This window comes from Camelus dromedarius, chromosome 6, assembly GCF_036321535.1.
Source record: "Camelus dromedarius isolate mCamDro1 chromosome 6, mCamDro1.pat, whole genome shotgun sequence".
In the NCBI taxonomy this organism is placed as follows: domain Eukaryota; kingdom Metazoa; phylum Chordata; class Mammalia; order Artiodactyla; family Camelidae; genus Camelus; species Camelus dromedarius.
In genome coordinates, this window is record NC_087441.1 from 1,300,271 (window position 1) to 1,322,489 (window position 22,219).

Below are 22,219 nucleotides of genomic sequence, written 5' to 3' on the forward strand. Positions count from 1 at the left end.
TAGAAAGAGTTCAAAATTTCAGAGAGAGAATCACGGCTCAACCAAGATAATAAAAGCCAAACACCTGCTATCGAAAGATCCGTGTGAGTCAGAGAGGAGGGAAGGAAAGCCGGGGAGGAACATCCAGTGACGCCCCCTCCCTGACTCAGGGTTCCCACGGGGACAACTCCTGGGCTTTCCCTGAGCTGCAAAGACCCCCCAGCCCAGGGCCCGGGCCCCGCGGTGCCCAGATTGCCTCTCACCAGCCCCCACCCCCCACCAGGTCGTCCTACACACGCCGAATTCCAGGAACACATCTTCTAAGTTCCCACGGGGGGACCTCTCCCCGCAGGTGCCGCAGGAGGCTCCCGGCCAGGCTGTCCCGGCCTGTGCTTCCTGCCTGTGACCCAGATTCCGCATTCCAGGCCCCAGCGGACTCTGCGGCCTCTCCTGGAGTGAGGTCAGCCAGGATCAAGCCCTTGGCCTGAGTGTCTCACTCACAAAACCTGAGCTGACGGCATCATCCCGTCCCGTCCCGTCCCGTCCCTCGCGTCGGAAGCCCACCCGCCAGGCAGCCAGTGGAGTGACCCTGGGCACTTCATCAAATAGGCCCCGATGTCCTCCTCTGCAACATGGGGGTGACTTGCCCACCCACTGCACCGGGTGGGGAACAGAGGGTCAATGCGGGTGAGTCACTGTGAACAGGGCCCTGAACCCGTCAGCCCTACATCCCCCGGCCCTGACCAACAGTCATCTCTGAGGACCGGGGATGGGACCGCAGCCAGCCGGCCTCCAGCACGGGAGCCCCGACGGCCTGGCCGCACCTGCAGAGTTCGTCATCACGAGGTCCCTCGAGTCTTTTCAGAAAAGATCTTGAGTTGTCCCAAATTCCACATCAGAGCGTCTCCACAGGACCTCCAGCGCCCAGCCAGGGAGAGAGGGCAGACACGACGCAGCTAGAATCAGAGGAGCAGCAGAAGGGCCTCTCCTAGACCACAGGGACAGGAGAGACAGGACAAAGCCCACGGACAGCCAGGCCCTTCCCTCTGCCAGGCCAGACAGAGTCCCAGCAGGACCTCCGAGGGGATCCAGGCTCGGAAGGGAGGCCAGAGCCCGTGGAGGGGGAGCCGGAGGCCACCATCCGACCCCCACCCCACAGGGACCCCGATGGGCCAGGAGACGTGTCCGTGTCCTCAGGCCCCACAAGGTCGTACAAGGGTTATTTCAACCAGCATCCTGCTTCTCTACAAACAACGCCCCCGGGTCACTTTGCAGCTGGGAGGCAGACACAGGGAGGGAGTCACTGCAGCTTCAGGAATCCTGCAGGAGCACGGCTGTCACTGCCTGACAGTCACCAGCCCCTCCAGGCTCACCCAGGACATGCCGGCTGGGGAGGTGGCAGCCACGCTGCACCTGGGGTCGCTTCAAGGTTTCTTTTTGACCCACATTTTGTGGGGTCCAGTTAACCTGAAGTCACAAGTGTTCAGACGTTTGCCCCACCTGACACCCCCACTGAGGAACCCCGGGCACGAGTGTACCTCCAGGTTGGGACAGCTCTCCAGGGGGCAAAGTGGCCACTGAAAAGTCTCCAGAGACTGGGTCACCCAGGCTGGGCACTGCACTTCCGAGTTCGGCGCTGTCTGCCCAGACGACAACCTGTGCGCTTGACAGAGAGGAATGACCCCCCACGCGGTGCGTCCGCTGCGCCTGCTCAGGGCCTCTCAGAACTCCCAGTGCCTTAGCTTTGCTTTTATTTCCCTGAGCCCACCTCTCGCAGGCAGAAATAGGAGCCCACGCTCGTTGCCTTGATGTCTTGATAACCCCCTGCCGTCCTCACCGAGTGAGCGTGAGCTCCCCCCACCCCCACGGGGCCCAGCACTGCCACCGCCCCCCTCTTCCCTCAGGAGGGCCCCCCCCCTTCCCAGTAGCGGTAGGCATTGCCCCCAGATCCGGAAGCACCCTCCTAACAGTGTGAGAAGCCCTCTCTCCCCCAGCCCCCTAACCAGCCACCACGCTGCCCGGCCTGGCTGCGATTCACATGGAGCCCGCCCGATGGCGGTCAGCTCTGGGAAGGACAGCGCCTGGGAGTGACCACAGCCACCGCCCCCACCCCCGTCGACCTGCTCAGTGGGACGTGATTAGACCTCCCGGGGCTGATGGCCCCTGACCCGGCCTCCCCGCCCCAGAAGGACCCGCCCTCTGACGCGAAGGTCGCCAGTTACTGCTTTCACATTTTAAAGAGAACCTGTATGCTAGCCCCAGGTCAGCTGCCCCGTCCCTACCTGCGGTGCGTGGAGCAGAGCACGGCCCTGCCATGACGAGGAGGTGGCTGAATAGCTGAGGGGTCCCGCCAGCATCACAGCTGTACCACCAGCCCCTCCCCCAGCTCAGGATCACAGACGCACCACTGGCCTGCCTTCCTCCTCAGCATCAGGACCGCCTCAGGAGCCTGCCTGCACCTCTGCTCTGACCCCCTGGGAGGCTCCCCCGGCTGCCCAGCCCACCTCCTCGGGGCTCCTCCCACTCCTCTGACTCCCTGCATCCTTCCAGAGCCCCTAATGAGGCCCCACTATCTGGTGAGTGGCTTTCTGCCCAGGATGCTCCCAGCCCCTCCCACCCAGCTGCCTCCCAGCCCCTCAGGGCTCAGCTGACAGCCACCTTCTGGGCTGCATTTCCAACAGCAACATCTGGAGACCCCTCCCCAGCCCCCTGTCCACTGCTGTGTCTGCAGGATAACAGGACACTTGATGGCTGGACAGCGACCAGCCATCATGGCCGTAAGCCAGCTGAGATGCCAGGTCCCTCAAGGAAGCCCTGCCACTGCCCGGAGCAGTCCAGGCACGCGGGGAGGCCCCGCCGCGATTTTATTTGCACATTTCACCGCACCCTTGTTTACCCCTCCTCCATCAAAGCCCCTCTGCCACCCAAGATGTGCTTTAAGGGGACCCCCAAAGCACACTGCAGAGCGCTGGGCTGCAGGGCGGACCGGGCACCTGCCCCCCCCCCCCCCGGCACAGCTGGGTGCCCCGCCCCTGCAGGGCTCAGCCCACATCCTGCTCCTCCCGCTCCTCCGGCGCCGCTGTCCTTGGGGTCCCAGGACAACAAGGGACGCCACGTCCTCAGAGCCCGGATCTCCCTGCTTACCTACCTACAGAGGGCTGTTCTGAGTCTCAATAGAACTGGGAAACCCAGAAAGCATTAAAGAAGACAAAGTGAAAAAAAAAATTGTGATTAAAAAAAAGAAGTCTGGTTAGGATTTGGCTTTGAGTCAAGTTCGGGGTTAGTTCATGTACTTTCTCAGATGTTTCGGTTCACTGAGCCCCCGTCCTGGGGCCACCCCAGCCTCCCTGCACTGAGCTGGAGACCTGGGCTCCCTGGTGTGGGGAGGGGCAGCCTGGCTGGGGGCCTGTGGCCAGGCAGGGGCACAGAGGGGGGGGGGTGGCTGCAGTGACCACGTGCACACTGGGCGAGACTGCAGGAAGCCTAAGGGCCAGAGGAAGACAGAGACAGAGACAGAGGAGAGACAGAGAGACACACAGAGAAAGAGACAGGCAGGCAAATTAACCTCTACCATTCCTGCCCCTGGGAAATTCTTTTCTCCTTCTGTGTTGAATTTAGGGGTGGGATAAGAAAGGAAGCAAGAGATCCGGAGCCCCAGGGCCACGTGCCAACCCCCCAAGAAGACAGGCCTGCAAGCCGCCCCGCCCCAGGCATAAGGCCACAGCTCTCTGGGCGCCCCCCAGGAGCCCTGCTGGACCTGAGCACACATGGGGACACTGCCCGTGCACCCACTACTAAGGATGCAGACCTGAGCCACCATGACCTCGGAGGACCAGGGTTCAGGGTGTGTTGACAACACACTGACCTCTGAGGACAGAGGGGCGATGCCGCCACCCCGGGGTCACTAGGCGGCCCCTCGGACCAAGTGTCACCTGCTGGCTATTCAAGTCTCCCTCTTCAACGCAGGACACCAGCACCAGGTTCTGAAGAGGCCATGTTGGCTAACTGGACCTCAGATTGCAGGCGTGGCCCCTCTGCCCCATCTTTAGAAATCAGTCTGCGAGGTGACCTGCCTGCAGCCACGGCAGCAGCTTTTTCCTTTGCCAGGTGAGAAAGAACAGAGGCAGAAAGCAGCAGGGGACGGGGGGAGGGAAAGGCAGTGTGGATCTGAATGGGGCCAGTCAGGACTATTCAGAGCCTCCTTCAGATCTCTGGATGCAAAGAAATGTAAATGATTTCTGGCCAGAGGTGAGGGAGAGCCTCTTAAGGGGGCTGGTGGCTCCCTTCCCCCACCCCAGTCCTCCTCCCACAAAGCTTGTTTGCAGACTTTCCGGGAGGGGGGCGGGGGGGAATGCTCAGTTGGAAGAGGCTTGGAGAGCCTGAGCACCCGGCTTTTACATCCCGCAGTTACGGTTCTTTCAGGTTAAAACCATCCTCATCATGAAGTTGACATGTCTCAGGACAATGCTGAAATATAATATTGATTTAGCCGACAGACAAGCGAGGCCACTGCTTTACATGGAATCCACTCACTCAGGGACCAGACCTCGTGGCAGAAAGGAATGAATACAGGCGGCAGACAGCCCACTGGGCAACCCTCCTGACTTGGGTCATAAAACCAGAATCCTGCTCCAGGAACACAGCTCTGTTATCCATGTGTGAGTGATGGCACTGAGTTTAACCTGTTCATCCCAGACTCCAAACAAAGTTGCTAGAAAGTCACAGAAACGCGTCCCTGAGTGTTCACTCCCTCCTGTAGTGTCCCTGCATCCTGAGTCAAACCCTTAAGCCTGGAGAGTTGAGTGGGCGCCCGAGCTCGTGCTAAGCAGGCCCCGTGGGGTCTTGGAGTGGCCCAGTGGCAGGAGCTTTGCGGGTGGGACCCCCCCGCCCCCGCCCCCGCCCCCGCCCCCGCCCCCGCCCCGCTGAGCCGGGCTGCTCTCGGGCCCCCCCGCGTGGTCAATGAGGGAACCATCGCACCGACGCTTCGCCTGCAGGGTGGGCGCTGCTGCCGCCAGCGCGCACCTGTGTTCCCAGCAGGGTGAAAAACGCTGGACGGACGCCAGGCATGCAGAGAAGGGGTTGGTGGCTCCACCCGGATTATATCTCCGAGGGAAAGGAAGGATCTATCTTTGACAGCTCCCTCCAAGAGATAAATCTTTTAAGAATGAAGAACTGATTAGCGCGAGCACATTATCTGTGGATCCGGAGAAGCCAGGACTTAGACATGTAGGTTCAGGCCAGGGCTGTTACTCACTTTCCTTTCCCCGAGGTGTTGACAAAAGTCTAAAATACATACACCCACGAAATGAGCATAGCTGCTGGCAGGGCTGCTCCCAGTGCAGAAGGCTGGCACTCCCGACTCTCAGAGAGGAAGGGGCAGGGTGAGGAGAGTTTGCTGTGTGCGCAGACGTCTCGACCCCAGTGCCGGACGTGCTCACACCGCTACCTAGGTGAGCACATCCCTGTATCCAGAGACGGCAGCTCGCACAGGGCGCTGGACGGGCACCCGCCAAACAGACTGACGTGAGCACTCACACAGTGACAGTGACTGGCTTAGAGTCACAGTGGGGTGTACCTGGGAGTCCAAGTTAGTGTCTGATGGTTTTTAAGTCATTGATTCATGCAGGGAGGGGGCGCAAATTCAGATCTCCTGGGGCTTTTTCCTGGGGCAATGAATTCTCGCAGCAGATGGAAAGGGCCCTGGGTCTCACCTCCTGGGAGTGAGTCCCAGCCCAGCCCTCAGGTGACCTGAGGCCAAGCCATTTACAAGAAAAAGGAGGAATGCTTGGAGACTGACATAAGCCAGAGGGTAACAGGGTCAGGATGCAAATCTGGTTTTAACAGGACGAACATATAAAACCCCACTTATGGGCTCAAAAATTCCAAGAACCAATGATGGGGAAACAGGCTTAACAGAATCTCGGATTCAGAAAGTGACTTGGGAAAGTGGGACAACCACACACCAGCGCCATCGGGCAAGGTTGCACCCCGCTGTTCAGTGACCGGCTGCTTCTGAGATCCTGCGTCTGGTCCCTGGGCCAGGCTCGTGGAAGAGTGAGGACCACCCAGAGCTCAAGGTGGAGTCTGGCGCAGAAAGGGAAGGGGAGGCGTGGGCTGCGGTGGCTCCTCAGACTGGGGCCAGGGGGTGGGGAGCCAGGCACAGGTGGGTGCGCGGTGCACTGACGTCCACACCTCGTCTCGTCTTCTGAGTCCTCTGGACCCTGGGAGACAGAACCTGAGCCTGGGAGCAAAGGGTCTCGACAGGAAGAGTCAGGAAGGGGGTCTGGCCTTCCACGACCTAGTGATCGTCTTGAAAAACCTAAATAAATGGCCCATGGAAAACAGATGATGTAAATTCTGTGGACTCATCAGTGGATGGAATTGTTAAAGTTCGCACGTGTCTCAGCCGGCACGAATCCCAACGTCGTCCCAGGGCTCCGGCCGACAGCGTCTCTCACAGGAAGAGCCCTCCCGAAGGCAGGTCTTGTCCTACAGTCGAGAGCGTTAGTGCCGGGCCCCAAAAGGCTCGCTTTCTCTCTCTTTTCATTGGTTAAAACTGCATGTGTATCTGTTTTCCAAAGACCAAGGACCCCCTGGCCTAGACTCTGTGTGGCGAGGGCCCTGGTGTGATGATCAGTTTGGTCCCACGGGAGAAGGGGACCCTCCTCCCCCGTCTCTGACACCAGCACGTCCAGTGAAGGAGCGAGGTGGCCTGGACGGCAGCTCCCGCGTGTCTGGTGTGACTGGTGGGAAGTGGGGACCCGCCTGGAGAGGGGGTCCTGACCAGTGGTGGAGACAATGGGGACTTGGCAGGGCTCTGTCTGTCCATCTGTCCTGACTCAGCTGCTTCGCTGTGAAGGCTGAGACAGTCCCTCAGAACAGGCGTGGTGACGTGTCAGTGGCTGATCCCTCAGGAGGTGGGAGGGAAGGCTGGCCGTCCACCACAGGCCGTGTGAGGCTGACGGCGCTTCACAGAGAGGATGCCGGGGTGGCGCTTTCCCCAGCGCACCGCCTGGACCCCAGCCCCAAACCTGGCCCTGAGATTCCAAAGCGCCAGTCGCCAGCCCCACGGCATCTTACCCCTGCAGCCCCACCCACGGCAGGACGGTAACTTCTGTTTGTCAAAGGTCAGTTTTTCAATTAATTTTAAATGTACAGTTTTGTTTTGCTTTTTTTTCAATTCTTGATTACACAGACCCAAGTCCTCCACGGAATGAACCAGCAGAAGACCGAAGACAAATGCGGCACTCGATTCGCTGTTACCTTCATTCAGATCTTTGGAATTGCTTTTAGAATTATAAGCATAAGTGGAATTTATTTTTTATCATTTCTTTTCCATATTTGAAAGTGGTTCTTCTCATCAGTGGGGTGACTGCGTGTGATGAAGTCTCTCTGTCTGAATTTGATGTCTAATCAGGGAGGGCACCAGTGAGGAAGTGAGGCAGCACCAGGAGGGTCTCTGGATTTGCAGATTTTCTCAACGTTCTCAGAAGAGCTAGGAAGGAGGGGTGAAGTGAGGCCACGGGTCTGCAGGTCGTGCGCAGAGAGATTAGCCCGCCCTGAGCTGGTCACGTCAGGCACGAGAAACGGGCGACCAGATGCAAGTCCATGCTCAGGTCTTCAGAAGGCGCGCCCAAAAGCGGTCCCCGTGCGCGCAGAGGGACAAGGGTCATCCCGTGTAGAGCCCTGAACACGGGGTTCAGAGTCGGAGTCACCACGCCCACCTGCTCAGAGCTGGAAGGAGAGAGAGGTGGCCAAGGTCGTCCCAAATATCACCGTCCTCGAGCTGAAAAGGTGCCCTGAGAAATGAAAATCACCCGTCCTTCCTCAGGGTGCTGGGGACACATTTCTGATGCACTTTTCCTAGAAGCACAGAAAGGGAGCTCCCGGCAGGAGTAGGGTCACACGAGAACCAGGACAGGTCTTCCCCGAGGCCCCCGAGGCCCCAGGGCTGGCAGTGCCTCCTCTGTGGCTTTCCGGCAGAGGGAGGAGGGGGAAGGACCCTGGGGGGTCCTCCTGGTCCAGCCCAGCGTCTGTCTCTCGGATGCGTTCACCTTGGCAGCCGCAGCCCCACCGCCGGCACAGCAGGACGCCTCGGGCCCGCAAAGGAAACGCCTGGCTTTTCCATCCACCGGGGCTGGCACGGGACAGACCAGGGCAGCTAAGCCCGGGGCAGGCGCACAGAGGTCCTTAAGCCCAAGACGGCGACCCGCAGCGACGCACGCGCCTCGTGCCTGGACCGCTCGCTTCCGGGGCCTTGATTGTCCCAAGCGGAGTGAAAGGAAACAAACAAAACAACCCGCCTCGAGCACGGTCAACCCCGAGACGAGAGCGGTTTTTTTGGCCTTTTTTGGGGGCCAAACAACGAATGAACTTAATCTTTAAGAAGAGACTAAAATCCGACCAATTTGAGACCATCCAAAACGAGGCGGGCCTAATAGTCGCACCGTCTACCCCAGGGCGCTCGGACCAGGGGTCCAACGCAGGGCAGACCGTGGCGTCAGCCAAGCCCCGCGCGCTTTCTGGAACTTCGTTACCATTGGAAGGCCCTGCCAGTGACCTCAAATGTTAGGAGCTGGCTTACCACCCCCCACAAAAAAAGAAAAAGAAAACCTTTCACCACGTGGGCTTGCTGACGGGTGCTGTCAGCGGCACGGTGCTGGGGGCGGGGGCACTGCAGGGGCCTGGCCACCAGCACACCGGCCACCAGGACAGAGCGCAGCCGACGGGCCTGCAGATGCTCTCAGGGGGAAGAGCTTGGGGTAGAGACCAGAAAACCTCTTACGGAATTCCAGCTAAAAAGGAAGTAGTGACGTTAGGGGCAGCAGCTGGGGCACAGGAGAAGCAGAGGGGAGTAGCTGTAACTTGGGCAGAAGCGCTGAAGAAGGACAAAAGACGACCGGGGCAGAGAAGGAAGTAAAAGGAGGGAAGGTTTTACTGAAGGAAGAAGAAGTTCACTTCCCAGTGGGACATTTCACTTCCCCTTAAATGCCAGCTTCCCGGTTAAGGTCCCACACTAGGCCGGACACGACGAGTCTGACTACAACCGCAGTGCAGCTCGTCCGCCGGAGAGGGTCCCCACGATGGAAATTCGAATTACATCTGCCCAGAGAGCGCCTGTTTCCGTTTGTAACTTCTTGTTTTTCAGTCCTGACGGTGGACGTGACGTAAGTTGCCATTTCACTCGGCTCTATTTATTTGTGTTTTATTACAAAACATTGCTCTTTGATTTTCAGCCTGGGGCTGCAAAGCCACACAAAGATGCCTGTGATTATCACTTTCAGAGTAATTTCTCCTCAGCCCACATGAAACTAGGATTTCGTTTTCTGAAATCTTTCCTCTCTTGGACTTCAGTTAAATACTCAGTATATTAAGTGTTATCCAAGCTCTGGAGATGTGCAAATATTAATCACGGACTCTCGTCCCATTACCGGTCCCACCAACTGGGGAAACAGGAGGGTAACAGTTCTAGTTTCTTCTGTAAATGAGCTCAGAAAATTATTTCTTAATTTTTCTTCTCTAATTCTCAAATCCTCATGGAAATGCATTCATTCAAAGTCTGTGACTCATGAGTGTGGAATAGTGTATCTTTTAACTCAAAAATACAAAATGTTACCTTTGCCCCGCATCCCAGTGTCCCAGTCTCAGTGCCAGCCCCACTTGCGAGTCCTAGACCGTCGCGAAGGCTCATTTTGACGTAGAATTACTGGGAAATCTGTGCGGCTCTGAACCATGTCAGCTTACATTAGTCCCATCAACACCCACGTGTGGCACAGTCTCATCGAAGCTGAAGCTGCTTGCGCTTTTATTTGCGGCCTTGATTTCAAATCACAATTGAAGCGCCTCCCCCAGATGTCTGGGTTTTGGTCGCCATGTAAGCGGGCTGCCTGGCTGGAAACCTCTGACGGTGTTTAGTTTCCTTTTCCTTAACCATCTCCGTGGCCCATCTTCTGCTGGTGAGGGGAGTGCAGCCTTCCCAGAGCACCGGCTGTGCTCAGAGTGTCTGCAGCGGGGGGAGGCAGGCACCTCGTCATTCCCCCGAGACGCCGGTGATGAGCGCGGCGGCACGCCGGGGGCCGACGTCTGCTCCTCCGACTGCCCCGCAGCTGGGGCGCTGCTCGCATGGGCGTTTCCCGGCAGCGGCTGCGTTAGAGCCGCTCGTGTCCGTGAGGCTCACGTGGAACGTGCATGTGAGCAAGTACTGTCTCCCCGTCCCCCTCCTTCTCTTTCAGGGCAAATAAACACACACAGGGGTGGGAAACCAGTCCTAGCTCTGGCCTCGTGCTGAAGGCCAGGCAGTCTGGGAGGAGACGGTCCCAAGTGGCACATCCTTAAAGGTGGCCCCCAAACGGTGCAGGGACCCCCTCCCCGAGCCAGGGAAGAAAACCTCACGTTGACTGTGGGAGCATCTACAGCAGTGCAGTGTCGGGGCTCCGACAGGGCCTCTGGGATGTGGACACAGCAGAGCCTTCCTGGTTAGACTGCTCTGAGGGTTCAGGGAGAAAACACACCTGGAGCGCCCCGGATGTGCAGAGCACGGAAACCTGGGAGGCGCTCGAGCAGGCGGCGGACCCGAGCCCCGGGAGAACCCTCCCTGGGCCACGAGAAGCCCTGGGAGAAGGCCGTTCCCCTCTGCCCTCTAAGCGTGGGCAGGATTCCACTTAGTCGGCTCTAACCTGAACCCACTGCCTCTTCCCAGGTACTCTGCGGAAGGGGTCCCAGGTCATACTGTGCCTCGTGCTCCTGAGAAAACCAGGTCCGGGCTGACTGGTGTCTGTCAAAATCCATAGAACTGCACCGAGGACACAGCAGACGGTGATTGTCCTCGAGGAACAGAACTATGTGTAACCAATGACCTCCCCTGGCAGTTATTCCCTAGTCTCCACCATGAGCACAAATATAAGGAAAAAAATGTCAACCACTGCCATGAAAAATGGATATGACCTGGCCTTCGAAGAAGGAAGAAATAGATGTGGCTCCAAACTGGGGTAGATTAGATACACTTCGCAGCACCACCTGTTGACTGGAAATAACACAGCGCTCAAGGAGGAGCAGACGGTTATGCAAAACGTCAGAAAGTCAAAGGAAAAACACACAGGTGTCATTTCTAAAGAATAACTTCGGTGGGATGAAAAAAATAATTCTGGAGCAAAGCAGATTCTCTTAGTCTTGGACACAAAGTAGCAGGGGGGATCAAATCCAGCGACACAGTCTGGCATCACTGTCCCCCAAACAAAGGCCATTCAGTGCAGGGAGAGAGAAAGACAGATGTGTCACTCGAGAAGCCACACTTCTAACTCCTAAGAGGCGGGTGCGTCTTCTTGTTTCTACATGAGAAGAAACAGTGAACAGAAGGAGGCAGAGTCGAGTTTTCTCACTTGTCTGCCCACGGCTACCTGCCCCCACATGCTTGGACACAGCTCAGACACACCTAGGGCCAAGCACAGCTCTACACGTCTGTGAGCAGCAAAACCACCGTGAGGCCAGTGACCCCACACCAGGATGACACAGCCATCAAGACCCATGGCATGGCCACCATCAGAAACAGTGTTAATCAGAGAACTGATGTGTTCCAGGTGTACTAAAAGCCTTCTCTTTAACCCTCACAGCCAGCTAAACGGAGGGTATCACTTTAACCCCACTTTACAGAGAAGCACACTGGAGATTCAGAAGTTAAGTCACTTGCCACACATCCAGAAGACACCTCGTGATCACGCCCAGCCTCCCAGGGACGGCATTGTCTCTCTGATTTATTAAAGATCAGAAGCACATCTTGCAGAGACAAAGCCATTCCACTGGAAACAAGAGGACCCCCCCCCAAAACTAGAAAGTGATCTGAAAAGACAGCAGGGCCACAGAAAAATATCCAGCACATCCAACATTTCCTCGTGACCCTTCAACCGACTTCTTAGGGTCCTAGACTGGAGAGTCGGGTGGGGAGGAGTCTGTCAAAATGGGTTGCAGCTTTCAGTTTTTCTCCCAGATGCAAAAGCCACACGGCATTTGATTCACGGGTATACTTTTAAGGCATAAAGTTCCCTGGGGAAGTGCAGTTGAGGTGGGGCCGGACTTGCAACACATGTGCAATCAGCTCCGGCCCCTGAATCCCACCTGCGACTGGCTTCACTGCCACCCAGGAGATCCTCAAAGCAGCCTGAGGAAGGCGGAGGAGGAAGGGTTCACAGGAAACGCTTAAATAGGAAGAGGGGAGGGGAGAAAAGAGAAGACACACACAGAAATTTCCGCTGCCCCAGCGACTACCGCTGTATGCTGCTCTCCCTGGGGACCAGCAAGCCTAGAGGCTCCCTGAGGAGGGCGGCCAGGTGACAGCCAACTTCTGGCACTTTCAGAAAGTCTGTGGCCACCGTGGGCAACTTGCTGCTTCAGCTCGGTCATTGTGGGAACGGGTCTCGGTTTCTTTGCTGGGGCGGGGGCTGGTCTGAATGTTTCTATGTGTCCTTGCGTCTCTGTCTGGATTTACGTAAAACACCCTTGGATACAAACAGCGAGTATTGTTCCGTGGCCCCTCTGCAGAGATGGGCGCTCCGCAGGGACAGCCCAGCGTGTGAAAAGCCCCTTGGAGCTCCGAGTTAGCAGTTTCTAATCTACAAGTCATTTGTGAGACACAAGGCAGGGACAGGGCTGCCCCAGAAGAATTTTAGGCATGAACAATGAACTCTTCCAACTCCTTCCCCTCGTCCTGCTCAGAAAGAAAAAGGAGGAGAAGAAGGGCTCCGGGGACTGCTTCAGATTTGCTGAAAAGCAGAACCCGGCCGCGGCCCGGCTCCCCGGCCGGGTCGGTATTTTCGATACAATAAACGCCTTTAGGACAGGTCCCCCGCCACTTAAAAGCGTCTCCCCACCAGAGGTGTTCTCGCTCCCTTCGTGTTTTCTCAAGCACTTGTTCAAAAACACATTTAAGTGGAATGTTTTCGTTTCTGCAGATTGCATTAATTATGGGTTTGCGAACACCGCGAGCCCACGAGGTCTGCCCGAGCCGGGGCTGAGACACCCGGCCCCGGGCCGGCGGCCGGCGGCTTGGCTCGGCCCCTGCGCGGAGCTCCGCGCTTGGCACCGCGCGCCTGGCGACCGGGCCCCGCGGACAAGTCGCAGCTAAGAAAGAAAAACACGCCGCGGTCAGCGCGGTGACCCAGGCGCTCGGGCGCACCCGGCCCCGAGGCCCCGGGGGGGCGGGGGAGCGCCGGACGCGGAGCCCGCCCGGTGCCTCCAATTTCTGGCTGCTCAGACCACGGAAAAACAATCTTTATTTGTAATGTCATCTGCTTCTTCTAAGTTCCCTTAAGGAGGGTCTCTGGGAGGGCCAGGCGAAACCCACCCGTGAGCGTGGCCCCTCCACCCAGCCAGCGCCAGCGGGTCGGCGCACCCACGCGCCGAGAGCCGAGTCCGTGGTCGCATCGGGACGAGTGGGACGGAGCGAGTGGGCGCCGCGTCCCCGCTGGGGCCGCCTCCGGACAGTCCGCGGGGCGGCGCCCTTGTCCCCAGACCTGGTTTCGGCGCACGGCCCTGCCCACCCGTGAGCGGGGCAGCGCGGGACCCGCGAGTTCATCCCCCTCCCGCCCACCCGCGGCGGGGGGACCCCACAGCCCGCCGCAGCCGGTGGCCTCCAGTCCCGGGCGCGCACGCCTCGGCCCCTCCCGGGGCCCACCTGCTCCGACCACGCGGGCGAAAGGCGGCGCCACCTCCCCGAGGGTCACCTGCTCCCCGCGCCTGGGCGCTTTGGCTGGAGGGGACCGCGGGGACCGGGCCGGACCCGGGCAGGGGGCGGCGCAGCGCCACCGCCAGGTCCCCGTGGGCCGGGACTCACCGTGAGCGCCGAGAACTTCTGCGCGGGCGCCGGCGGGAGCAGCCCGGCCAGCAGGAGCAGCCAGCAGAGCTGGGGGAGCAGCATGGTGACGGGCGCGGGACGCCGGGGCTCTCGTCCCCGGGGGGCGCGGGTGGCACTCGGAGCAGCGGCCGCGCCCTGAGCGCTGGCGCGGCGGCGGGGGACCCGGCGGAGGGTCTGCTCGAGGTCCTCTCCTCCACCACTCCAGGCGGCCCGGACTCCACCAGCTGCCCTCCCTGCACCCAGAGGTCCTCCGCGTCCTTTGCGGCTTCCCTGGCTCCTGTCAAATAACTCCAGAACTTCCCGGATCCTCCTCCCGCCCGCCTGCCCGCCCTCCTCCCTCCTTCCCTCCCTCCCTCACTCCCTCCCTCCCCCAGCCCCACCTCCCGCGCCCGCCACTGCGCCCCGCTGGCTCGCTAGGCGCCTCTTGGATGCCCGCTCTGCAGAGAGGCAGACCCGGCGCAGGTCAGCGGGAGCCAGAGATGGAGAGGGGGCCACCAGGGCTGTGTTGTAGTCAGTGTCGTATGCGTGCCTCCTTCTCCACGCGTGCACACACAGGCACACAGATGCACGCACACCCAAACGCGGGCGCAGCCTGGGAGAGCTCCTGGCACAACAAGTTGTGCTGCACCCTCCCCTCTTTCCATCCCAGGGCCTGACCCTCTCCGTGCATAACCAGCCCTGAGGCCCGGTTTACCCCCCAGAGTTAACTTGAAGCCTAGGTCAGTCCCCAGCCATCCTTGGTTCTCCTGGAACGCTGGGCTCTAATGCTACCCAGTCCAGCCCAGATTGTCGCCTCTCAAATGTGCTGATTGATTAGCTGGCTCTCCAGTAAGGGCAGCTCTCAGCGCAACACCCAACACTGGCCAGAAGGTTGACCGGAGGGTGGTGCCTGTGGCATCTTTACGTAGGTGAGTCCACCCAGAGCTTTTTCTTGGACCTAGAGATCTGGAGTTTGACTTGCACGCCCGGGGCAAGTGTGGCAGGAATGTGGCTGCATTTAGGCAGCTCTGTCAAAGCCTTTCAGGTGTTTCTGAAGCGAGCCCAGGGGTTGTAGGCTCCCCTCTGGAGACTGGTGGGAAACCCAGAGAATTCTGCACGCCCAGACTCTGGATAGGATCCACTGCAGACAGCATTGCTGAAATAGTTTCTCCTTGGCTTACAGCTTTACAGGAAAAAGCCCTAATTCTAGCTCACAGAAAACCAAAGGAGTGAAGATTTTTGAAAACAATGCTTCAATTGACTTATCAGGGGCACCGAGAAAAAGAAGGAAACATAGAAAATCCAAATCTGATTTTTAATCCCATGTTTAATCCGAAGCTTTGGCCACGAGTTGGAGGGGTGGGCAAAGCTGTCCCAGCAAATCCTGGGACTGGTTATTGAGACAAAGGCTCTCCTGTTGCAACCACTGGGTCCCACACGAGGAGAGAAGAGTGAGAGAAGTGACAGACGTAAGGCCGTGGGAAGACGGGGACGAAAGGTCTCTCTTGAGACAGGGCTGCTCTGTGAATTCCCCTTCAAATTCCAGAGCCCCGAGAATCTATGAAGTACTTAAACACATTCCTCCTGGCTTGAGGGCTCAGAAGGAAATTATAATAAAACTGGGGACTGCTCTTGGGTTTGAGAAACAGGTGAGCCGCACAGCTGCAGATGGTTAAGTAACTAAGGAATGCCATTAGGAAACGTTAATAAAAATCGAGGTTAAAATGCAGAAGTAAATACTGCATACTGCTGATTATAGGACCATCCAAAGAGGAAAATTTACATTCAAAGCTGACACGAACCCTTTCAAAGCATTTGCTACCAAAATTTTCGGTTTGACTTCTGACTTTCCGGAGAGGATGACAAGCCGATAGCCGAGCTGTTTATTTGCTATTGGGCACTTTTCTAGAGAAGCCAAAAGCCTGAAACATGTTCATTCGTTCACCCTCACAATTTCAGGATGAGGAATTAAAACAAAGGGGTGCGAATGTCTCAGCCGGATCTCATGAGCCACGAAGTCAGGACCAGACCCCAGATGCCAGAATTTACAAACCTGGCTTTTCTGCGGCACCTCCTATGGGAGAGGGAGAAGCGGGGAGGGGCAGAAGCACCCCCTTGGCTCTCAAGCCTTTTATGCAACAATCTCCACACATCTCTCCCCACCAAGCCGCACATCTCACTCTGCTCAGCCACGGAACCCTCCGGGAGTCCCAGAAGACACGTGACATGTGCTGTCCAAGACCTTGTGGGATGAGGAAGTGTTGGGTCCTTCGAAGACCCTTTAACAGCAGGAGGACCTCACAGGGTCCTGGATGCCAAGTTCTAGTTTCTCAGAGATGCTAAGAGTAGAGTTGGGAGACAGACTCAGTTTCCATTTTCATGGAAAAAAACAATACATTTATTAAAACAAAAAAAAAAAAAAAAAAACACTGGGAAATGGTGAGGTCTGTCATTCTGAAGTCTCCAGGAAGGTTCTTCTGGACATGAGTGCTGGGTGAGTGCTGTGTTAGGAAGAATAAATTCCCTTAATTCAAAATGAAGACAGGAAACAATCAGCTCAATATTTTCCAAACTGCTCCTGGGGGACAGACAAGCCCATTGAAGTTCTCTTCTCTTGGAAATGTGGGTTTTAAAAAAAAAATTTAAAAGTGGAAAAGGGCCCGTTCCACATTGTGACTTATGGATCCAGAATTTCAGTTTTTGTCACTGATGAAAGTTACAATGACGAGAAGCTGATAAGCCATCACTCTCTCCACCCTCCCGTTTCTAAACAGGCCTCCCCTGCTAGACCGGGAGCAGGATGCCATGCAAGACGCACTGGCTCTCTTTGTAATTTATTTCACTCAAACTACAGAAGGGTTTTCCCTTGTTGAAGGCATGATCTAATTTCCTCATGATTTCTGGATGATTCCTGTTTGGCCAGAATGTTTTGTCAACCCATTTTCCCACCTCCATATGCAGAGCGTGAGATCTTTGACCCAATGCCTCTGCTGATTTCAGCATCTTCCAAAACTCGCCTCAGAGTCGTCACCTGAGGGTCAGCTGAGTCGGAGTGAGCTAGCACGGACCCCTGTGTGTGCCGTGGATGTCCCCTCCACCTCACCAATCACCGCCACTTATTTTATTAATATATTCTCCTAGTTCCTACTTAACTCTGGCAAGAAAGATCTTTGAGGTTCACTCAGTTTCCCCTGGGTAAATTCTAGATAATTGTCCCCTCCTGTGTCCCTGTGTGCCCTCTCGCCTCTCAGAATCACCCGAGACTGAACCTCCAGACCAGGGAATCATCAGTTTCCGGAAGTCTCTGGGATTTCTGGCCTCGCCTTTGCCTGCTCACCTGGAAAGCCTGTGTCTTCCCTTTAGCTTGTTCCTTTCAACCCGTTACCCTTACATCGGTCCTGGGCTTCAGCCCAGGCCCCCGACTGGAGAAACCTGAGAGCCAAGGAGGGGGTCCTGGACAGACAAAGCAGACTCTGGACTGACCAATTTGGACAGTGCCAGCCGAGCTGGCCTCACGGTGGCTGCAGGACGAGGTCGGCGGGGCACGCACGTTGTGTTAAAGCAGAGCCTGGGGTGGACCCTCAGCCCCTCTTCCCTGTTTGAATGCATATAAGTAACAGGTCATCGGCGTTTGTCTTTATTCTCAGGAAAATCACGGGGACAAGTTTCTCCCACCTCCTCACGAGGCCGTACGGTAAGTCTTACAACCACACTTTTCAGGCACTTCATGGGAATTTTTAATCAGCTGAAATGCTCTGGGTGTTTGGTAAATATCATTTAATTAATTTGAGCAGAAACTCTGCAAAGCCCCTATTTTACAGATTATAAAAATAAGGCCGAGGAGGTAGCAGGACCGGCCTGGATTTACACGAGTAGGAAGTGGTAGGGGCAGGGCCCTAACCCGGCCTCCCCCAGCCCAGGGCCTTCCCTCCACTGCAGTCGGCACCTGTCAGCACAGGGACACGCCGTCCCCACGGCCGCTGCTTTGTCTGTTCCTTGGGACCCACCGCCAGACAAGTGAAAAAAGCCCTTTCTGCTCTTTCTGATTCATTGGTGATGCTTCAGTCCCACCGCAGCACTTTCCAAGGTAAGGCTTGCCTTTTTTAAAGAAAGTTCAGTTTCGCAAAGCCAAATACAAAATTTCTACTTTTACGGTGAGAATGGTCCCTCTAAAGTTGACAGAAGATGTCTGCACTGTTATGAAAGGACCAGAGACATCCTGGTCTAACCAAGCCACCTGACATCAGGTCAGACACACCACAGCTGCCCGCAGGCTGCACAGGCTTATTGAAATCAGTTTGTATCCAGAATACCCAGAGGCTATTTTTGCCTTTCCATTCATGAAACCAGGTTTATTAGTATATGAAACTTACAGAATGTAACAGTCACAGAGCTAAAAATAGTAATAATTCTTAAAGCTCATCACTACCGAGACTGCCGATGGCAGAGGGCAAGAGAGCAGGGCTAACTAAACACGCAGGGCCAAACTACTCCTGACTCTGATGCCCCAAACCACCTTTGGGTTCTCCCTCCTCATTAGCTGCAGTCAGGCACCCTTTATTCCTTTCTTCATGGGAGACCTGCCTTTAGGGGGAAGAAAAAGTTTTTAAATGGAAACAGAATACGACTTGCCAGGAATACTCCACAACTGGCGGACCACACAGATGTGAGCTATACTGACAGAAAGCAGTGTAAGAAGATACTCCAATAAAGAAACCTTTCAATTACCTTCAGCCACCCCTCCCCCATCCCCGGCCTAGTGCACACGCCAGGACGGCATTCCATTAGAACCCTCCTTTCCCCAGCTCTGAGCTGCATATTACAATGCAGTCGCCAGAAGGAAATAACAAAGATTGGAGTAGAAATCAATGAAATAGAGACTAAAAACGCAGCAGAAAATATCAGTGAAGGTAAGAGCCAATTCTCTGATAAACTAAATTGACAAACCTTCTGCTAGACCCACCGAGAAGGAAGGAGAGAGGACTCAAATACATAAAATCAGAAATAAAAGAGGAGTTATAACTGACACCACGGAAGTGCAAAGGGCCATAAGAGATTACTATGAACAGTTATACACCAAATTGGATAATCTAGAAGGATGGATAAATTCTGGGAAATAAACAACTTACAAAGGCTGAATCATGAAGAAATAGAAAATCTGACCAGACCGATTACTAGCAAGGAGATTACATCAGTAATCAAAAACCTCCCCACAAACAGGGCCCACAGGCTTCATTGGTGCATTCTATCAAACATTCAGAGAGAATCCTCCTCCAGCTCTTCCAAAAATTGGAAAGGGGGGACACTTCCAAACGCGTTTTACCAGGCCAGCATCATCCTAATACCAGAACCAGACAAAGTCACCACAAGGAAAGGGAAGTACAGGCCAATATCCCTGAAGAACTGTAGATGAGAAAATCCGAAGCAAAATGTCAGCAAGTCTAACTCAATGGTACACTCAGAGAGCCTGCGTCATGATCAGGTGTGGTTCAGCCCAGGGATGCAAGGATGGTTTGACACCCACGAATCAGTGAATGTGAGTCACCATTGTAACAAAATGGAAGATAAAAATTATATGATCATCTCACTAGATGCAGAAAATGCTTTGAGAAAATTCAACATTTATCTGTGATAAAAATTCTCAACAAAGTGAGTATAGAGGGAATATACCTCAACATTAAAAAAGACCACACATGGCAAGCCGACAGCTGCCATCATACTCAGTGGTGAAAAGCTGAAAGCTCTTCCTCCAAGATCAGGGATGAGACAAGATGCCCACACTCGCCACTTTTATTAAACACAGTACTGGAAGTTGTAGCCACAGCAATTAGGTAATGAAAAGAATTGTAAGTCATCCAAATTGGAAAAGAAGTAAAATTGTCACTATTTGCAGATGACATAATATTACATATACAAAACCCTAAGACTCCATCAAAAACCTGTTAGAACTAATAAACAAATTCAGTAAAATCACAGAATACAAAATCAGTAAACAAAAATCTGTTGCATTTCCAATAACAAACTATCAGAAAGAGAAGTTTTTAAAAAATCCCTTGTACAATTGCATCAAAAAGAATAAAATGCCTTGAAATAAATTTAACCAAGGAGGTGAGAGATCTCTGTGTTGAAAACAAAACATTAATGAAAGAAACTGAAGATGGCACAAATAAATGGAAAGATATTTCATACTCACAGTTTGGAAAAATTACTATTATTAAAATGCCCATACTATCCAAAGCAAGTTACAGATTCAATGCAAAATTCCATTTGTATTTGTCACAGAAATAGAACAATACTAAAATTTGTATGGAACCACAGAAGACTCCAAATAGCAAAAGCAACATTGAGAAAGAAGAACAAAGCTGGAGACATCACACTCCTTGATTTCAAGTTGTGTTACAAAGCTATGGTAATTAAAACAGTATGGTATTGGCATTAAAACAGACACATGGATCAATGGAATAAAATTTACAGCCCGGAAGTAAAGCTATGCATATATGGTCAATTAATTTAGAACAAAGGTGCTGAGAATACACAGCGAGGAAGGACAGTTTCTTCAATGGATGGTGTTGGGAAAACTGGGCAGCCACACGGAAAAGAATGACATCAGATCCCTATCTTGCACTGTACCCAAAATTAACTCAAATGGACTAAAGACTTGAAGGCAAGGCCTGAAACCATAAAACTCCTAGAAGTAAATATAAATGGTAAGCTGCTTGACATAGGTCTTGGTGGTGATTTTTTTTTTAATCTGACACCAAAAGCAAAAATAAACAACTAAGAATACTAAACTTAAAAGCTTGTACACAGCCAAAGAAACCACCAGCAAAGTGCAAAGCAACCTGCTGAATGAAAGAAAATATTTGCAAATCATGTATCTGTTTCAGGGGTTAACATCCAAAATATATGAAGAATTCATACAACTCAATAGCAACAAAAAAAATCTAATTTTAAAATGGGCAGATGATCTGAATAGACATTCTTCCAAAGAAGACATACAGATGGCCAACAGATACATGAAAAAGTGTTCAGCATCATTAATCGCTAAAAAATGCAAATTGAAACCACAGTGAGGCATCACCTCACACCTGTTAGAATAGCTGTTATCAAAAAGACAAGACACAGCGAGTGATTATAGTCAAAAATGGTTTCCCTGGAAACACACCTTGGTTTACTAGCAGAGAATGGAGTCTTGACTGTAAGAGTTGAATCTGTTATCCACAAGGAGACCCAAGGAAACGAGAGGAAGCTGCTTTGCTCAGGCGGTGCGACTGGTACCGCGATTTCCTAACTGTCAGCTTAACGTTCAGCTAAGGGGCGTTTGTAAGCGCTCGAGCTCCGGAGAGACCGTAATTTGAAACGCTGGTCAGTGCAAAAGTGTGGCTGAAACGATTTGGCCGAAAAAGAATAGTCTCGAATTTTTGTTTGTTTGTTTGTTTGTTTGTTTATAGTGTTGGTGTTGGGGATCATCGGGAGCAGGTTTTAACCCTTTATCTATTTTGAGAATTTTTTTGTCATTTAAGAATTTGTCAAGGTATTTCATGACTCTTCAGTACTTTTTCACATTTCTAATTTACTTCTGTAAGACATGAGAACATAGAGGGCGCAGCCAGTAGGAAGGCTGCCGTCATGCTCCCCAGCGCACCGAAGGAGAAGGCGCCGCTGACGAAGCCTCTCCGCCACGCGGTCCTACACGCAGTTTAGGGCCATCGCCCTCAGAGATGCCGAGGTGCAGGGGATCGGACGTCTGCTCTCTGCCACGGGGACAATGGAAATGCCAACGGCGGGCTTGCTCCATATTTAGGCTAGTTTCGGTCAAAATATAAGAAATGCGTGCCCACTAGAACAAACAGGGAAAAAAAGAAAGAAACAAAAGGGGAGCCCAGACAGCAGCCCGCGCTCACTTAGCGCCTGTGGCCCCTGTGGCCTGGGCGCCCCGCTCTGCAGGAGGCCCTCCGACGCGCGGGCCGCGGGGTTTCTAAAGCCGTGCATCTTCAAGGAGCAAGAGCGGAAAAGGAGACGACGCTGGAGAAAGCAGCAGAATTTGGGAACGCCGTGCACACGTGGAAAGTCACTTGACAGAGGGAAAGGCCGGGGAGCCTGACGCACGTCTGGGAGCCTTCAGGAGGCTGGGAGTCTGCCTGCAGAGGCAGCTGTGGGCCAGAGAAGCCCGTCCTCTCCCCAGGAGCGGAGCAGTGAGCCTCTCCCGCCGCCAGGCGAAAGCGAGGCCTCGGGACCGCTGGGCACTGAGACCCTGGGCCTGGACGGAGGGCAGGTTCATAGGCAAGGGCGGGAAGACCTCTGCCCACCCCACTCCTCCGGAGATGGCGTGTGGTCAGGAGGATGGTCTGCAGGAATCTGTTCCAGGAGCGCCAGTGTGACAGACGTGAAGATGCTGATCTGCAGGGGTCGGGC

General features: G+C 54.5%; 1 protein-coding gene across 2 annotated transcripts in view; it reads right to left on the reverse strand.

Moving 5' to 3' along the window:
- The window catches only part of SMOC2 (SPARC related modular calcium binding 2), a 142,622-nt gene extending 128,513 nt beyond the window's left edge, over positions 1–14,109 (reverse strand). For both annotated transcript variants that reach the window (XM_031455891.2, XM_064486443.1), the window contains exon 1: positions 13,805–14,109. In XM_031455891.2, coding sequence (XP_031311751.2) covers positions 13,805–13,888 — 84 coding nt within the window. In that variant the 5' untranslated portion in view covers positions 13,889–14,109. The remainder of the gene's footprint in view (positions 1–13,804) is intronic.
- Between the last annotated feature and the right edge of the window lie 8,110 nt (positions 14,110–22,219).